The following is a 13,060-nucleotide window of genomic DNA, read 5'->3' as shown; positions in this document are numbered from 1 at the left end:
CTCACTGTGTCTTGAATCTTTCAGGTAACTTAGGAATGCCTTTCTAAAAATACTCCACTTCCTGGATATTTTTACTAAATAACATAACTTTTGTTACCTTAAGACATTTGAATTATTCCTCAGAAAGCTTTTCCATTTCGTTATCCAAGTCCTCACATACCCATAAAAGGCATTTGATTGCTTCTTCTATTGCTTACAGAGCTCACATAGGCCTTCTGTGTGTCTACTTATTCTAAAAATATTTTTGTTTAAGCAGCAAACAGTCAGTTCTCTAAACAAAGTCATTTCACTTTTCCCTATCAGGCCCAAAAGTATGTTGCTATCATCAAGCCTAGGACACAATTAAAAAAGAAAAACAAAACAAAACAAAAACAAAAACACCCTCACACACCTTCTTCCTTTTTGGCAATCCAAAGTTTTTGTCATTCCTCTTTTAGATTTTTCTATATTAGGGTTTTAAGTTCCTGCTTACTCAGGATATTTCTATGTCAATGCCTTCATTTCTTACAACATTTTTAGCTGCTTTGTCCATCATTTTGTTCCCTGATATCCCAGTATGCACTGGGATCCATGTTAATGCTACATGTCCCCAGCTGTAGTCACTCTGTTCTAAGAAATATAATTTCATTGATTAAATCACTTCTGCATACGAAGACACCCCTTTTTATTGCCATAAGGCCTGAGACTGAGATCTGTTTGTTTTTTTAAATGACTACTGTTATTGGGTGTACATCCCAGACCCAATTTAATGCCTGCATTATTGCGACTAGTTAGGCTGTCATAACAGCTACAAAATCTGATATTATTTTAGATAAACTATTTCCCAATGTTGGTATATAAAATGGGTCGCCTCCATTTTTTCTCATTTGGATCCGTCTCTCTGTATTTGACAAAACCAACTCCACTTGTCATCTATATACTGGCACACTTCAGTTTTAGTATCTACCATTTTTTTTCACCCTGAAGTTTATAAAATAAATCTGTTTTCACCTTTGGGCATGCAACTTTCCATCCATAACTAATGTTCCCATGACTAAAACTTCTGACTTCATTTAGCTTTTCCTTATCTTTCAATTTCTGCATGCACATTAACTCAAATGGCAAGGGGAGTTCTAACACAGTGTGCTATAATTCACCTATCAAATTCCCAACAATATATGTGCTTGGCACTTTCATCATTGTAATTCCCATTAACTTTGGCCCAGAAAGTTAGGTCTAGTAGTAAAAAGAACAGGAGTACTTGTGGCACCTTAGAGACTAACAAATTTATTGTAGCATAAGCTTTTGTGGGCACTTCATCGGATGCATGTAGTGGAAAATACAGAAGGAAAATATATATAGAGACACACACACACACACACACACGGAACATGAAACAATGGGTGTTACCATACACATTATAAGGAGAGTGATCAGTTAAGGTGAGCTGTTGCCAGCAGGAGAGAAAAATAACTGTTTGTAATAGTAATAAAAATGACCCATTTCCAGCACTTGACAAGGAGATATAAGGAACTGTGGGTGCGGGGGGTGGGGGTGGGGGGGGGGGGAGATAAGCATGGGGAAATAGTTTTACTTTGTGTAATGGCCCATCCACTCCCAGTTTTTATTCAAACCTAATTAAATGGTGTTCAATTTGCAAATTAATTCCAATACAGCAGTCTCTTGTTGGAGCCTGTTTTTGAAGTTTTTTTGTTGTAATATTGTGACTTTTAGGTCTGTAATTGAGTGGCCAGGGAGGCTGAAGTGTTCTCCAACTAGGTCCAGTAGTTTCATTCATAATATGACTTTTATGGAAATACAAGTTATTTGTAATGCATTTATAGGCACTGCAATAAACACACATACACAATTTATAGTGCCTGGGCTTGTATTAAATTTAATTTTTTAAGTTCTGATTTTGATGCTGACCTAAAAGCTTGGCAGCCACAAAAATGAGTTTCCCCCGGCTGATACTCATACCTTCTTGTCAAGGGTTTGAAATGGGCCACCTGGATTACATTGGCCTCATTAGCACTACAAAAGTGATTTCCACCCCTTCCTGTCAAATGTTAAGAACAGCCCACTTCCACCTTAATTGAATTGGCTCGTTAGCACTGACCCCCCCCACACACTTGGCAAGGCAACTCCGATCTTTTCATATGCTGCGTATTTATACCTCCCTACTGTATTTTCCACTCCATGCATCTGATGAAGTGGGTTTTAGCGAAAGCTTATGCCCAAATAAATGTGTTAGTCTCTAAGGTGCCACAAGGACTCCTCATTGTTTTTGCTGATACAGATGAACATGGCTACCCCTCTGGAACATGATCTGATCATTGCTGATTGTATACAGAGCCTTATTTTGTTATCCACCACACAGGTAGCCCCAGGAAGACTTTTAAACAGGTTAATCCTTCCTGTACATTTATCTTTAACTTAGTCTATATGATCTTCCTCAAATAATTTAGTATCAAATGTCCCCCAGAAATTCAAACCTTTTAACAGTGTCTATTTGTTCTCCACACAGATGTAGTTTACATTCCTTTGTAACTTTCCTTTTTGTAAAGACCAATCCTTTGGCATTAGCAATGGAGAACCTGAAGCCCCATGCAGGTCTGCAATCAGAGGTCTCTTGTAACACTTTGCTGATTCTCTTTTCTGCCACTTCAATATTTCTGCTCCTAACCCAAAGAGCACAGTCATCTGCAAACAGTGCAACACCTACCTCACTACTTGTTTGGCGAGATCATTTGTCATAGTATTAAATAAGGCCAGGCTGATAACTGTTGCCTGTATGGTTTTTAATATTATATGTATTGGATGTAACTTTCCCACCTCCAACCAGCATGGTCCCACACATTCTTCCTCTTATCCCTAGTGCATCTACTTTGTAGAACAAGCCTTCCCTCCATAGCATATCATCATACACCCTCTCAATAGCTAGAAAGACTGCTATCGCAAAACCTATGTGCCTCATACTTGTTTGTATTTCAGTTTCTAATTTAACAATGTGAGCCAGATTTCCTGCTTTTATAGCAACCGCTCAGCTCCTCTCCCAGTTGGGGCTGGCCAACCCTCCAGGTGCAATCAGGTGGGTTAATTGGCTTCTCAGACCCACATTAACCTTTTTCAAACTAGGATGGGGTATATACCCCATCACACTATCTATGGTGTGATTGCATTTGGGTCACTCTGGGAATTAATTTGGCCCAATAGCTTTACTCACAAAATCCAGTTGGCAGGGGAAAAATTATGAGGGCGTTGTGTAATAATGACTCTGAAACTAGTTCTCTGCAGCATTAAGAAGACAGCTCAAAGCTCTGTTTTGTTGGCGTGAAGAGAGATTATGCTGAAAACCAAAATGCTGTAAAGTTCTTTAATGCCATAGAAGATCCTGTTAAAAGAATGATGGAAAGACCACAAGGCTTTTTGGGTGTTCAACTCCTGGATGATTTAGCAGGGCTGGATTATGCAACTCTTTCTTATGCCAGGCCTCAGTACAACTCCCACTGAAATGGCTGGAAAGATTGCCATGGACTTCAATGGGGGCTGGATCGGGTGTTTGATGAGCCCTTACTCACATGAGGAAATGATCAACACCATGAGAAAGGGCTGTGCATCTAGCTAGGGTGACCAGATGTCCTGATTTTACAGGGACAGTCTCAATTTTGGGGGCTTTTTCTTATATAGGCACCTATTACCCTTCCACACCCATCCTGATTTTTTATACTTGCCATCTGGTCACCCTGCATCTAGCCCTTTGAGAGCCATGGCAAATAGGTACTAAATCAGAGATTGACCCGCTTAGGGGAGGCTGAGACATTTCCTAATTCTCTCTCTCTTTAGGCCCTAATCATGCAAGTGCTTAACTTTATGAGTGGTTTCATCAATTTCAAAGGGACACCTCACTTTAGTAGCAAAGTAAAGCACATGTAAGTGTTTGCAGAATTGGAGCCTTAAGATACCTATAGGCAGCCTCAAAAAATTTATCCGGGATGGTCGATTTTTTACACAAGAAATAGTAGGTGCGGACTTATTTTTCCCTGGAGGACTATACCAATCTGAGGAGGACCTGAAATATGGCATCACAGCTGGAAGCTGACACCTGACTTTGCAGCCCTCTCAATGCCAATTTGAGTGGGGAGGAGAAACTTAATCCTAGGCTGACTCTAGATGTAATGTCCCATTTCAGGGCCTCCAGTGATCCCCAAGCTAAGTCAGGCCCTGGAATTTCTGATGAAATAGAAAAACAAAACAGAAGAAACTCTCTGGCCCTCCACAGTTGCTATAGGAGAAGAAAAAAGCAAAGATAAAATAGTTTTGTTTTTTTTTGACTTGGCATTTCAGCCTTCAAGAGACTCACTTCCACTGCTGAACACCAAGCATTCATGCGTCCTGGTGACATTTATGGCAAATGAGCCTTTCTGGCCCCACAAGGAGGAGGAGGAAGCTATGGAGTGGGGAATCTGTTAGAGGAGCCGCTGACCCAGAGGTGGATTGAATAGAGGGACTTCTTCATTGCGATACTTGTTCCCCTCGACCCAATTGTCGAGTAAGCACTGAATTAGTTACAGCACACGCCTTTTATTTAAGTTAGTATGTACCCGCCCCTATGTACTGTTTATGGCATTACGCATATTATACAGATATTTTTACCCTGAAAAAACATTTCTTTGCAGTAATTGTGCCACAAATTCCCTTAAATCAGCAGTTCACAGGGGAGGAAGGAAGGGAACATGACCCCGAGCTCGTTTATGTAGCTGGGAAAGGAAGGGAGAGGGGAGATAACACTGCTTCATACGAAGAGTATCCTTTAGACCCCCACATTCCTTATACAACTGCAATGCTTATCAATTCTTAACAAGCAGAAGGGAAGGGAAAAGGATGGCAACTTATTAATCAAGCGGAGAAATAGTTCTTGCCTGTGCCTTCACTCCCTAATACCATGCAAGTGGCTACCCAGGCCTTTACTTAATCCTTACACAGCCCAACAGAATCGAAGAACGTAACCAAAATGTGATCCCCTGACCTGCTGTGGCAAGATAAGCAAAACTGCCCAGCTGCTCTTTTGCTTTAATGCACCGTCGTTTTATACGTCTGAAAAGTGACCTTTAACAAACCAGAAAAACGGGTGGCTGGCGAGAAGCCCTGAGATGGGATCGTCTTCCCTTCATGTGACTGGGGAATAACCTTATTTGAGAAATCAACCAAAGAATGCAGATATGGGCTGAGTGATACACCAGCCAAGCATAAAGTGCATCTCAGCCATAGCTCCTGACTCCCTCAAAGGGAAGGTCCCCACCTCTTAGCAGCAGCTGCCCCATAACTCCAGCCTCTGTAGCTGCCAGAGGTGTCCTCTTGGGCTCTTCTGCCCGATTTCTCCAGCCAAGAGGGATCTGCCAGCAGGTAAGATGATCTCTTGCTGTACATGTGGCGTTCCCAGATGGCATTCTCTCTCTCTCTCTCCTTTTTTTTACAAATATATAAAACCATTAGAAAGGCAGATTTCTCCAGCTTTGCTCCATACATTAATTCTTTGGCACTCCTGCTCAAAAGACCTTTTTTTATTGGTATTTGATGTCTAACTGCAAAGTGCCAATCAAAGCCCTGGAGCTGATAAATACATTTGCCAAGATAATACGGTGCAACAGAACAGACCATGAAAAATAGCTAATTACAGCCAGCATCAAGATTAAAAAAAAACAAAAAAAACCCAAACAACTTTACCCTTGAAATCAAGTCCCAATTGGAGTCTTTCCTTTGACTTGAATGGGCTTTGGATCAGGTCCTAAATGCCCAAGAAAACATGGAACGAAATGCTGGCTGCACTGATGTCAATGGAGCAACAGTCCATCCATAGGTTCTGCAGCGTGTCCAGGTTCACAAGCCTCTAACTCATGTTAGAGCAAACCATCATGTCTCTCTCTCTCTCTCTCTCTCTCTCTCTCTCTCTCTCTCTCACACACACACACACACACACACACACACACTCTCTCTCTCACTGCGGGAGGCTATTGGAATGATGGGGTTCAGAATGGAACAGAAACAAGAGGTTTTGGAAAGGTGAGGGGAATAATGGAGACAAGGGTAGCTGGAATGAAGAGGAAACAATGGCTAGAGACATGGACAGAGAATTATAGGCACGATTGTAATGAGGCACTGAGGTGTGTGGAGTGTCATGAGGAGGGAGTACCGGAAAGGAGGGGAAATTGAGTCCTGGAGGGGGTGGGAGTGGGGGTGGCTGGAATGCAGATGGGCCTGGGCATTGGAATGTTTACTGTGACACTTCATCACTGAGGTAATAAATGGCATGGGAGATCCAGCTTCATTGCCACCCTGAGCTGTTGCTTTGGGGTTACTGGGTAAAAAAAACAGGCATTCTCGTATTGGGTCAGACTGTGCTGGCCTAGAGTCAGACTTTCACCCTCCCAATGAAAGGTGATTCTCCCCCTCGAAGGTTTATTATGGCCAGTTGTGCTATGTTGTCCATTGCTATATTATCTTGAGCCCTGCTAGAAAGCACGGTACACCCTGAAACACGATTGTTACCCTTAGCTTACTTTCATAGTAGCCCACGGAAGCTTATGCCCAGATAAATATGTTAGTCTCTAAGGTGTCACAAGGACTCCTCGTTGTTTTTGCTGATACAGACTAACACAGCTGCCACTCTGAAACCTGATAGTTGCAGGTGTAACTATGGTCATAAAGTTACCCAGACCTTTTAACAATCCATTCTCAACATTTCTCTTACTCATCTCCAGTAGCAGCGAGTTCCACACATGGACCCTAAGCTGTGTGAACACTCCAAGCATCACAATCACAGTGAATTCCAGGGTGGAGGGGGAAAGAACTAATGAACTCCAAGGGTGCTCTGAATCATCCCAGTTACAGCCAGCTGATGCATCAGCTAAGGATCCCCTTATGTCAGGTAGCTTTCTGGCTGCAGCTGGGGCTATGGGAGATTCATCCCTCAGGCATCAGGTCTGTATAAAGGAAAGGACACCACCTCTGGGTAACGAGGGCACGCTCACACTCCCTCTGTTACTGGGTGTGTTTGAGGTCTTGGTCTGGAATTATTCCAGGAACCCATGCAATGCCTTTGGTTTGCAGACAGTGGGTTGTTCTGGAGCTGCCACTGGACATTGGGCCGTACCTGTGACATGATTAGAGCTGAGTGAATAATTGATTTCCCCTCCCCCCCATTTGGGCTAGCAAACTGGAAAAAAAAAAAAGTCATCATTTTGGGTCAAATAAAAAAAACAAAAATAATTAGTCAATCCAGCTACATTTCCAAAAATTCTAGCTCCCTTTTTCCCTCAATGTTTTGTTCAATCAATACTTTTCTCTAACTTTCAAATAGTTCGTTACCCCCAATGGTATTATTATTTTTTTAAATAAGCTCCTCATCTGAAACACGAAACATTTCACTTGGCTCCAGACATGACCCCTGAGTCTATTTCTTCCTCAGGTTCTGCACGGACATGTGGAAACTCTTCCTAATGGCAATACTGGCAGCCAGCAGTGAGTATCAGAAACCCCATACCCCCATCCCCCGAGGGCAGGCCAACTGGCATCCCTCAGCAAAGTGGCCACCATCTTGCCAAGAAGCTACAGAGCGGCTCAAGCCACAAGCTGTGAGATCATATTTTGAAGGCCCCAAAGTTAGTCCTGGGTTGGGCCCATTAGTGAACTGTAGCTTTGCATTAGGCTTACAAAATCTGCTCGCAATGCAGGGCTGTTCAGAACAGAGGTTCTGGCCCATCTTTATAAAGAATTGCAGAAGAAACAATACTGCTGAGCCTCTCTATTGGGGTTAAGGGTCAGTGCCACCTTCCAGGACGTGGTCTATCATTACGCTTTCCTCTCCCCCTCCACACTGGTGCCTATCACTATAGATGCTCCTTTTTGCTAGGAGAGGGTCACATCGTCATCAGATGCCTTGGAACTGTGTCGTGGCAGATGGGGCTAGCTTGTTTGTACTGTGTGCAGCACAGGACATCACAGCCCCTCAAAACAAGCCCATCTGTTCACAGCTCAGCCCCCCGATATACGTATGGGAATCAGTTTGAGTCACAGCTGCAGTTAGCTTCCAAGCTGCCTCGACTGGCCTGGTTGAGATCATGAGACTATTTCAGTGACAGGCAAAAAACAGCGCCAGGGCAGATGACCTACTTATATAGCCTCTCTTACACTGGCATCCAAATCTTTATCCTCCCAGAACCCACGTGAGGAAGGAAAGAGCTATGACTACCCTAATACAGACAGGGAACCGACACAGAGAGATTAAGGTTTGAATGCACGAGAGGCGTTAGGTACCTGGGAGAAACCACTGCAATACACAAAGCCTGAGTTAGGCTCCTACGCTCCTCTGCAATGAGTGGGGAGAGATGGGCTCCTGTGACCCCAAACCACAAACCCAGCATGATCAGCAGGGAGCCGCCTCAGGTAGCCAATGGGAGGTGCCGACCAGGGGGTGTGTGCTAAGCCCCACCTTGCTCACAGGAATAAGGGCATTCACCCAGAATGTGGGAGACCAGAATCCCCCATGCACCATTGACTCTAGTTATCCACAGTGTAACAGATTCAACAGAAGAGATTGAGGGATTTCCCCACATCAGAATATGCCATAGCCCAATGGTTAGAGAACTCCCTGTTCAAATCCCTTCTCCCCCTCAGGCAGGGGGGGACTTGAACCAAGGTCTCTCATATCCGAGGTGAGCACCCTAACCACTGGGCAGCGGCGGCTTCAGGCACCAGCACGCCAAGCGCGTGCTTGGGGTGGCAAGCCACAGGGGGCGCTCTGCCGGTCGCTGCGAGGGCGGCAGGCAGGCTGCCTTCGGCGGCTTGCCTGCAGAGGGTCTGCTGGTGCCGCGGCTTCAGAGGGTCTGCTGGTCCCGCAGCTTCGGCGGATCTCCCGCAGGCTGCCGCTGAATTCGCGGGACCATGGACCTCCCGCAGGCAAGCCGCTGAAGGCAGCCTGCCTGCTGTGCTTGGGGCAGCAAAATGCCTAGAGCCGCCCCTGCCACTGGGCTAAAAGTTCAAGGGACATTGTCATCCTGTGCCCTGCCCCCTCCCCCTATTTTGTATGAACTTGCCCAAGAGGCCTGATCTAGGAGGAGACCTCTGAGCATCCCTACTAGATCAGGCCCCTGTGCCAATGAGGTGGCTGAATGCCCCTGGTTTGTGAATCGCTCTGGGGCTTAGGCGGGAGATAAGCATCTAGACTCCCTGGGGAAGCAGCAGTGTACATGCTCAGAGACAAACACAGGAGCTGAGGGAACTTGTACTGCAAAAATAAGAAAACCCCCAAACCAAAATAAATAAATAAATAAATACAAAGAGACACTTTAGGCACCTACAGGATTTCAGCAGGAGTTTTGTGCATTACAGTGGTCGTGGAACTAGGGTTTGGGCACCTATCTTCTTTTGCACATTCAGCCCTAAGTGACTTGCTCAAGGTCACACATGGAATCTGTAGCAGAGCAGGAATTGAATCTATATCTCCTGATTCTAGGGTGACCAGATGTCCCGATTTTATAGGGCCAGTCCTGATATTTAGGGCTTTTTTTTTTTTAAATATGGGCTCCTATTACCAGCCCACCCCCATCCCGATTTTTCACACTTGCTATCTGGTCCCTACCTGATTCCCTGGCAGTGGTTTGACCACTAGACTATCCTTCCTCCCTGTGCTGGGTTATAGCTAATGTGCAAGCAGCAGCAGTACAATCCTCACTTAGTCACTAAATACTCAGTGATTTTGACCTCTCTCCGTACGTTAGATGAGGGATCAGAGAAATGATTCTCCTTGAAAGCAAAACATCTCCTTGGAAAGTCCTGAAAAGCCCTTTCTGCTCTTTTGCAGTTTTGACCATGATCCACAGCAGCCTCCTCAATTTCAAATTCATGATCCGGAGAATTACTGGGAAAAGTGCCCTCATTTCCTACAATGGGTATGGATGCCACTGTGGACTGGATGGGAGAGGGCAGCCTCTGGATAAGACAGACTGGTAAGCTTTGGTTCATGTCAATGCTGCTGGTATCAATACTAGCAGCCATTAATATTATTACTAGTACCAATACTGATTTTAGCAATGCATTGATTTAGTTAGCTGGGCAACTAAATCCTAGGACTGTAACGGCACTAAGCCCTTTAGCACTCTGGGGCTGAGCGCCTGAACTCTCCAGCTTATGTGAGAATGGAAACTCCTCTATAGTCAAGGCACGCTGGGGTGATTCATCCCCAGAATCTTAAAAGGGCCAGTAGAACTGTGTGATTAGTAGTAATACACCTCTGCCCCGATATAATGCGACCTGATATAACACAAATTCGGATATAACACAGTAAAGCAGCGCTCTGGAGGGGTAGGGCTGCGCACTCAGGCAGATTAAAACAAGTTCGATATAACACGGTTTCACCTATAATGCAGTAAGATTTTTTGGCCCCCGAGGACAGCGTTACATCAGGGTAGAGGTGTAGTATTTATTTGTATTATATCACAGTGGGGTCCTGGTTCAGGATAGGCTCTTTTGTGCTAGGAGCTGTACATACACAGAACAGAGACAGGCTCTGCCCCAGGGAGTTTTCAATCTAAAGGATTTTTCGGTTCAGTCTCCCGCCACAAACCAACCAACCACTTCCAGAACAAACTTTAATGTTTTGGCAAATCAAAAAGTTGTTTTAGGTTGAACTAAATGTTTTGTTTAGATTTGATTTTTGGCATGTTAGGGTTTTTTAAATTAAAATGGAAGGATATTTTAAAACAGTTATGAATCAAAAATGAGAACAGTTCATTTTGAAGTGAAATGTTGCAATTTTTCCTAAATAGTTTTGAAGACTCCACCCCCAACCAAAACTATCCAGCAAATTCAACACAAATTCACAAAAATGCTCCAGTCAACCCACATCTGCATTTTTTGCTGAAAAAAAAGTTTTGTTCAAAAAGTTTCACCCAGCTTTGGACAGGAGTTGGATTTGAGGCACGGAGCAGCGCTAAGAACATCACTTGGGATAAACATGTGAGCTCCTGGGTGTTTTTCCAAACCAAGCCCAAACTCTGTTCCTTGGGAAGCTCACTCACACTCTCCCCTCTAGTAGTGGTGACGTTGGCCGTTACTTCACCTAGTCACATTTTCCACCCTACTCCTGTGTTTCTGTCTTCCTGAAGGTGCTGTCATGCCCATGATTGCTGCTATAAGGAGTTAACCAACCAGAGCTGTCACCCATTTTTTGATTATTATCAATACTCCGTCATCGACGAAGACGTTATGTGCTGTGAGTAGCATTTTCTGCATGGCTAAAATGGCCACGGATACTCTGGTGATTTACCTGGGACCTTGTTCTCTTGCTTGAACCTTTTACAATGACATTGGAACAAATGTGTCATAACCAGAAATGGTCAGAGGGTTTTTTTTGGGGAAAAAAAAAAGCATCTACAGGATAGCTAGCTTTGGGAGAGAGGACAGTACTTCAGGTCCTTCTGGTTCCTCCTCACCTACTTCTTCTCACAACCTCCAAGGCAATTAGGGTGACATTTTGCAGAGCAAGTGGAAAGGACGACTGTTAAGGACCTCTGAGCTGTGACTGACTGACTGCCAGTTCCAGGGCAGGCAGCTGTGATGGATCGGCAGTGCCTTTCCGTTCCAGTGCTGCAGTGCCAGAGCCACTGGGTCTCATCGGTCACTGTATTTACACCTATGAAATACATTTTATAAAATGTTGCCATTCTGATTTTCTAGCGTTTTATACCCATAAAGCCCAAGTGGGCGTGACTGCTACCATCAGAGCTGCCATCTTGGCCAACACACTGGGAACTGAGCTGGAGACCTCCTGAGTGAGATGCATGAGCTGCTAAAGCTCTGCAGCTGGGGCAGTAACAACACATAGCCTCTGGGGATTGGTACAGAGCAGGAGCCTGTAACACACTCACCAGTGGGCTACATGAGGCAGGGGAGAATCAGCTGCACTCTGCTGATTTGGAAAGGCACCTAAGCTGGCAACGAAGCAGCAAATCCAGTGCCAATGGCACCACTGCAGTGTTCCCAGCTGCTGTCATGCCAACTTCAGTGTCGCAACATTCCTGGCAGTGTTACAGCAACAGGGCTGCCTTGTTCCTCTTTTGCTACACCTCATCCATGCATCTGGAGTGGTGAAGGTCAGAGAAGGAACAAGCTGCTTGGCGCCTGGCCTCTGAGTGGGTTCCTTGCCTTTTAGCTACCGCACGAGAGTTGTAGAGTGAGAAATGCTTTTGTTCCTGCAGGGAATACAAATAACTCCACCTGTGCAAAGCAGGCGTGTGACTGCGACCGGACAGCAGTCCTGTGTTTCAGAAAGGAAGCAAGCAGCTATAACAAAGGATACCGTTATTACTTCAATTTCTTCTGCAAAGGATCTACCCCCAGTTGCTAAATAAAGTTTTACTAGCCATCTGGCTACACAACAGATTGCAAAGCACAGATCTTTCCTCTTTCCAAAGTATTCTAGCCCCTTCCTCAACCCCTCAAAGAGACCACCAAGCTACTAAGTGACGCAATCTCTTCCCTGGGGACAGTTAAAGCAATAGAAGATGCTGGCTTTTACGCACCCTGTCTGTGGAGGTATCAGTAGCTACAGACATGAAGTTGCTGAAGCAGGATATTAGTGAGCCATTCCCCCAGTTAAATCCTATGAGGAGCAGCACCATGAGGACTATTCTGCGGTGCTGTACTCTCTTTTCCCCTTGGGCTCTCAAAAAGGGGGACGGACAGACAGACAGACACACATATTACCAAGCCAATTTAAATTGTAGGCCAGATCCTCAGCTGCTGTAAATCAGCATTTACTCCTCCTTCCTACCTTGCACAGACATGTAGCCTAAAATCACAGGCTAGCCCTCATGTTGCATTAGCACCTACACCAGATTACCTCCCCTTTGTGCAAAGTGCTCAACTTCAGGAGTGGACAAACTTTTTGGCCCGAGGGCCACATCTGGGAATAGAAATTGTACGGTGGGCCATGAATGCTCACAAAATTGGGGTTGGGGTGCAGGAGGGGGTGAGGGTTCTGGTTGGGGGTGTGGGATCCAGGGTGGGACCAGAAATGAGT

General features: G+C 44.9%; 1 protein-coding gene across 1 annotated transcript; it reads left to right on the top strand.

The window, feature by feature from the left end:
- Nucleotides 1–6,832: 6,832 nt before the first annotated feature.
- Nucleotides 6,833–12,385, top strand: LOC127038646 (group IIF secretory phospholipase A2-like). The gene is made up of 5 exons (XM_050931370.1): nucleotides 6,833–6,960; nucleotides 7,448–7,500; nucleotides 9,842–9,986; nucleotides 11,145–11,251; nucleotides 12,237–12,385. Exons 1-5 carry the CDS (start codon nucleotides 6,833–6,835, stop codon nucleotides 12,383–12,385), a joined length of 582 nt encoding a protein of 193 aa, XP_050787327.1.
- Nucleotides 12,386–13,060: the final 675 nt, after the last annotated feature.

The sequence above is a fragment of the Gopherus flavomarginatus genome, chromosome 21 (assembly GCF_025201925.1).
Source record: "Gopherus flavomarginatus isolate rGopFla2 chromosome 21, rGopFla2.mat.asm, whole genome shotgun sequence".
In the NCBI taxonomy this organism is placed as follows: Eukaryota; Metazoa; Chordata; order Testudines; family Testudinidae; genus Gopherus; species Gopherus flavomarginatus.
Note: the sequence above shows the minus strand (reverse complement) of the source record. Positions and strands in the feature narration are given on the sequence as shown.

Coding starts and splice junctions, on each gene's coding strand:
- LOC127038646 (XM_050931370.1), top strand. CDS start 6,833: ATGAACTCCAAGGGTGCTCTGAATCATCCCAGTTACAGCCAGCTGATG. Junction 7,501..9,841: donor GGCAATACTGGCAGCCAGCA/GTGAGTATCAGA, acceptor GCTCTTTTGCAG/TTTTGACCATGATCCACAGC. Junction 9,987..11,144: donor CCTCTGGATAAGACAGACTG/GTAAGCTTTGGT, acceptor GTCTTCCTGAAG/GTGCTGTCATGCCCATGATT.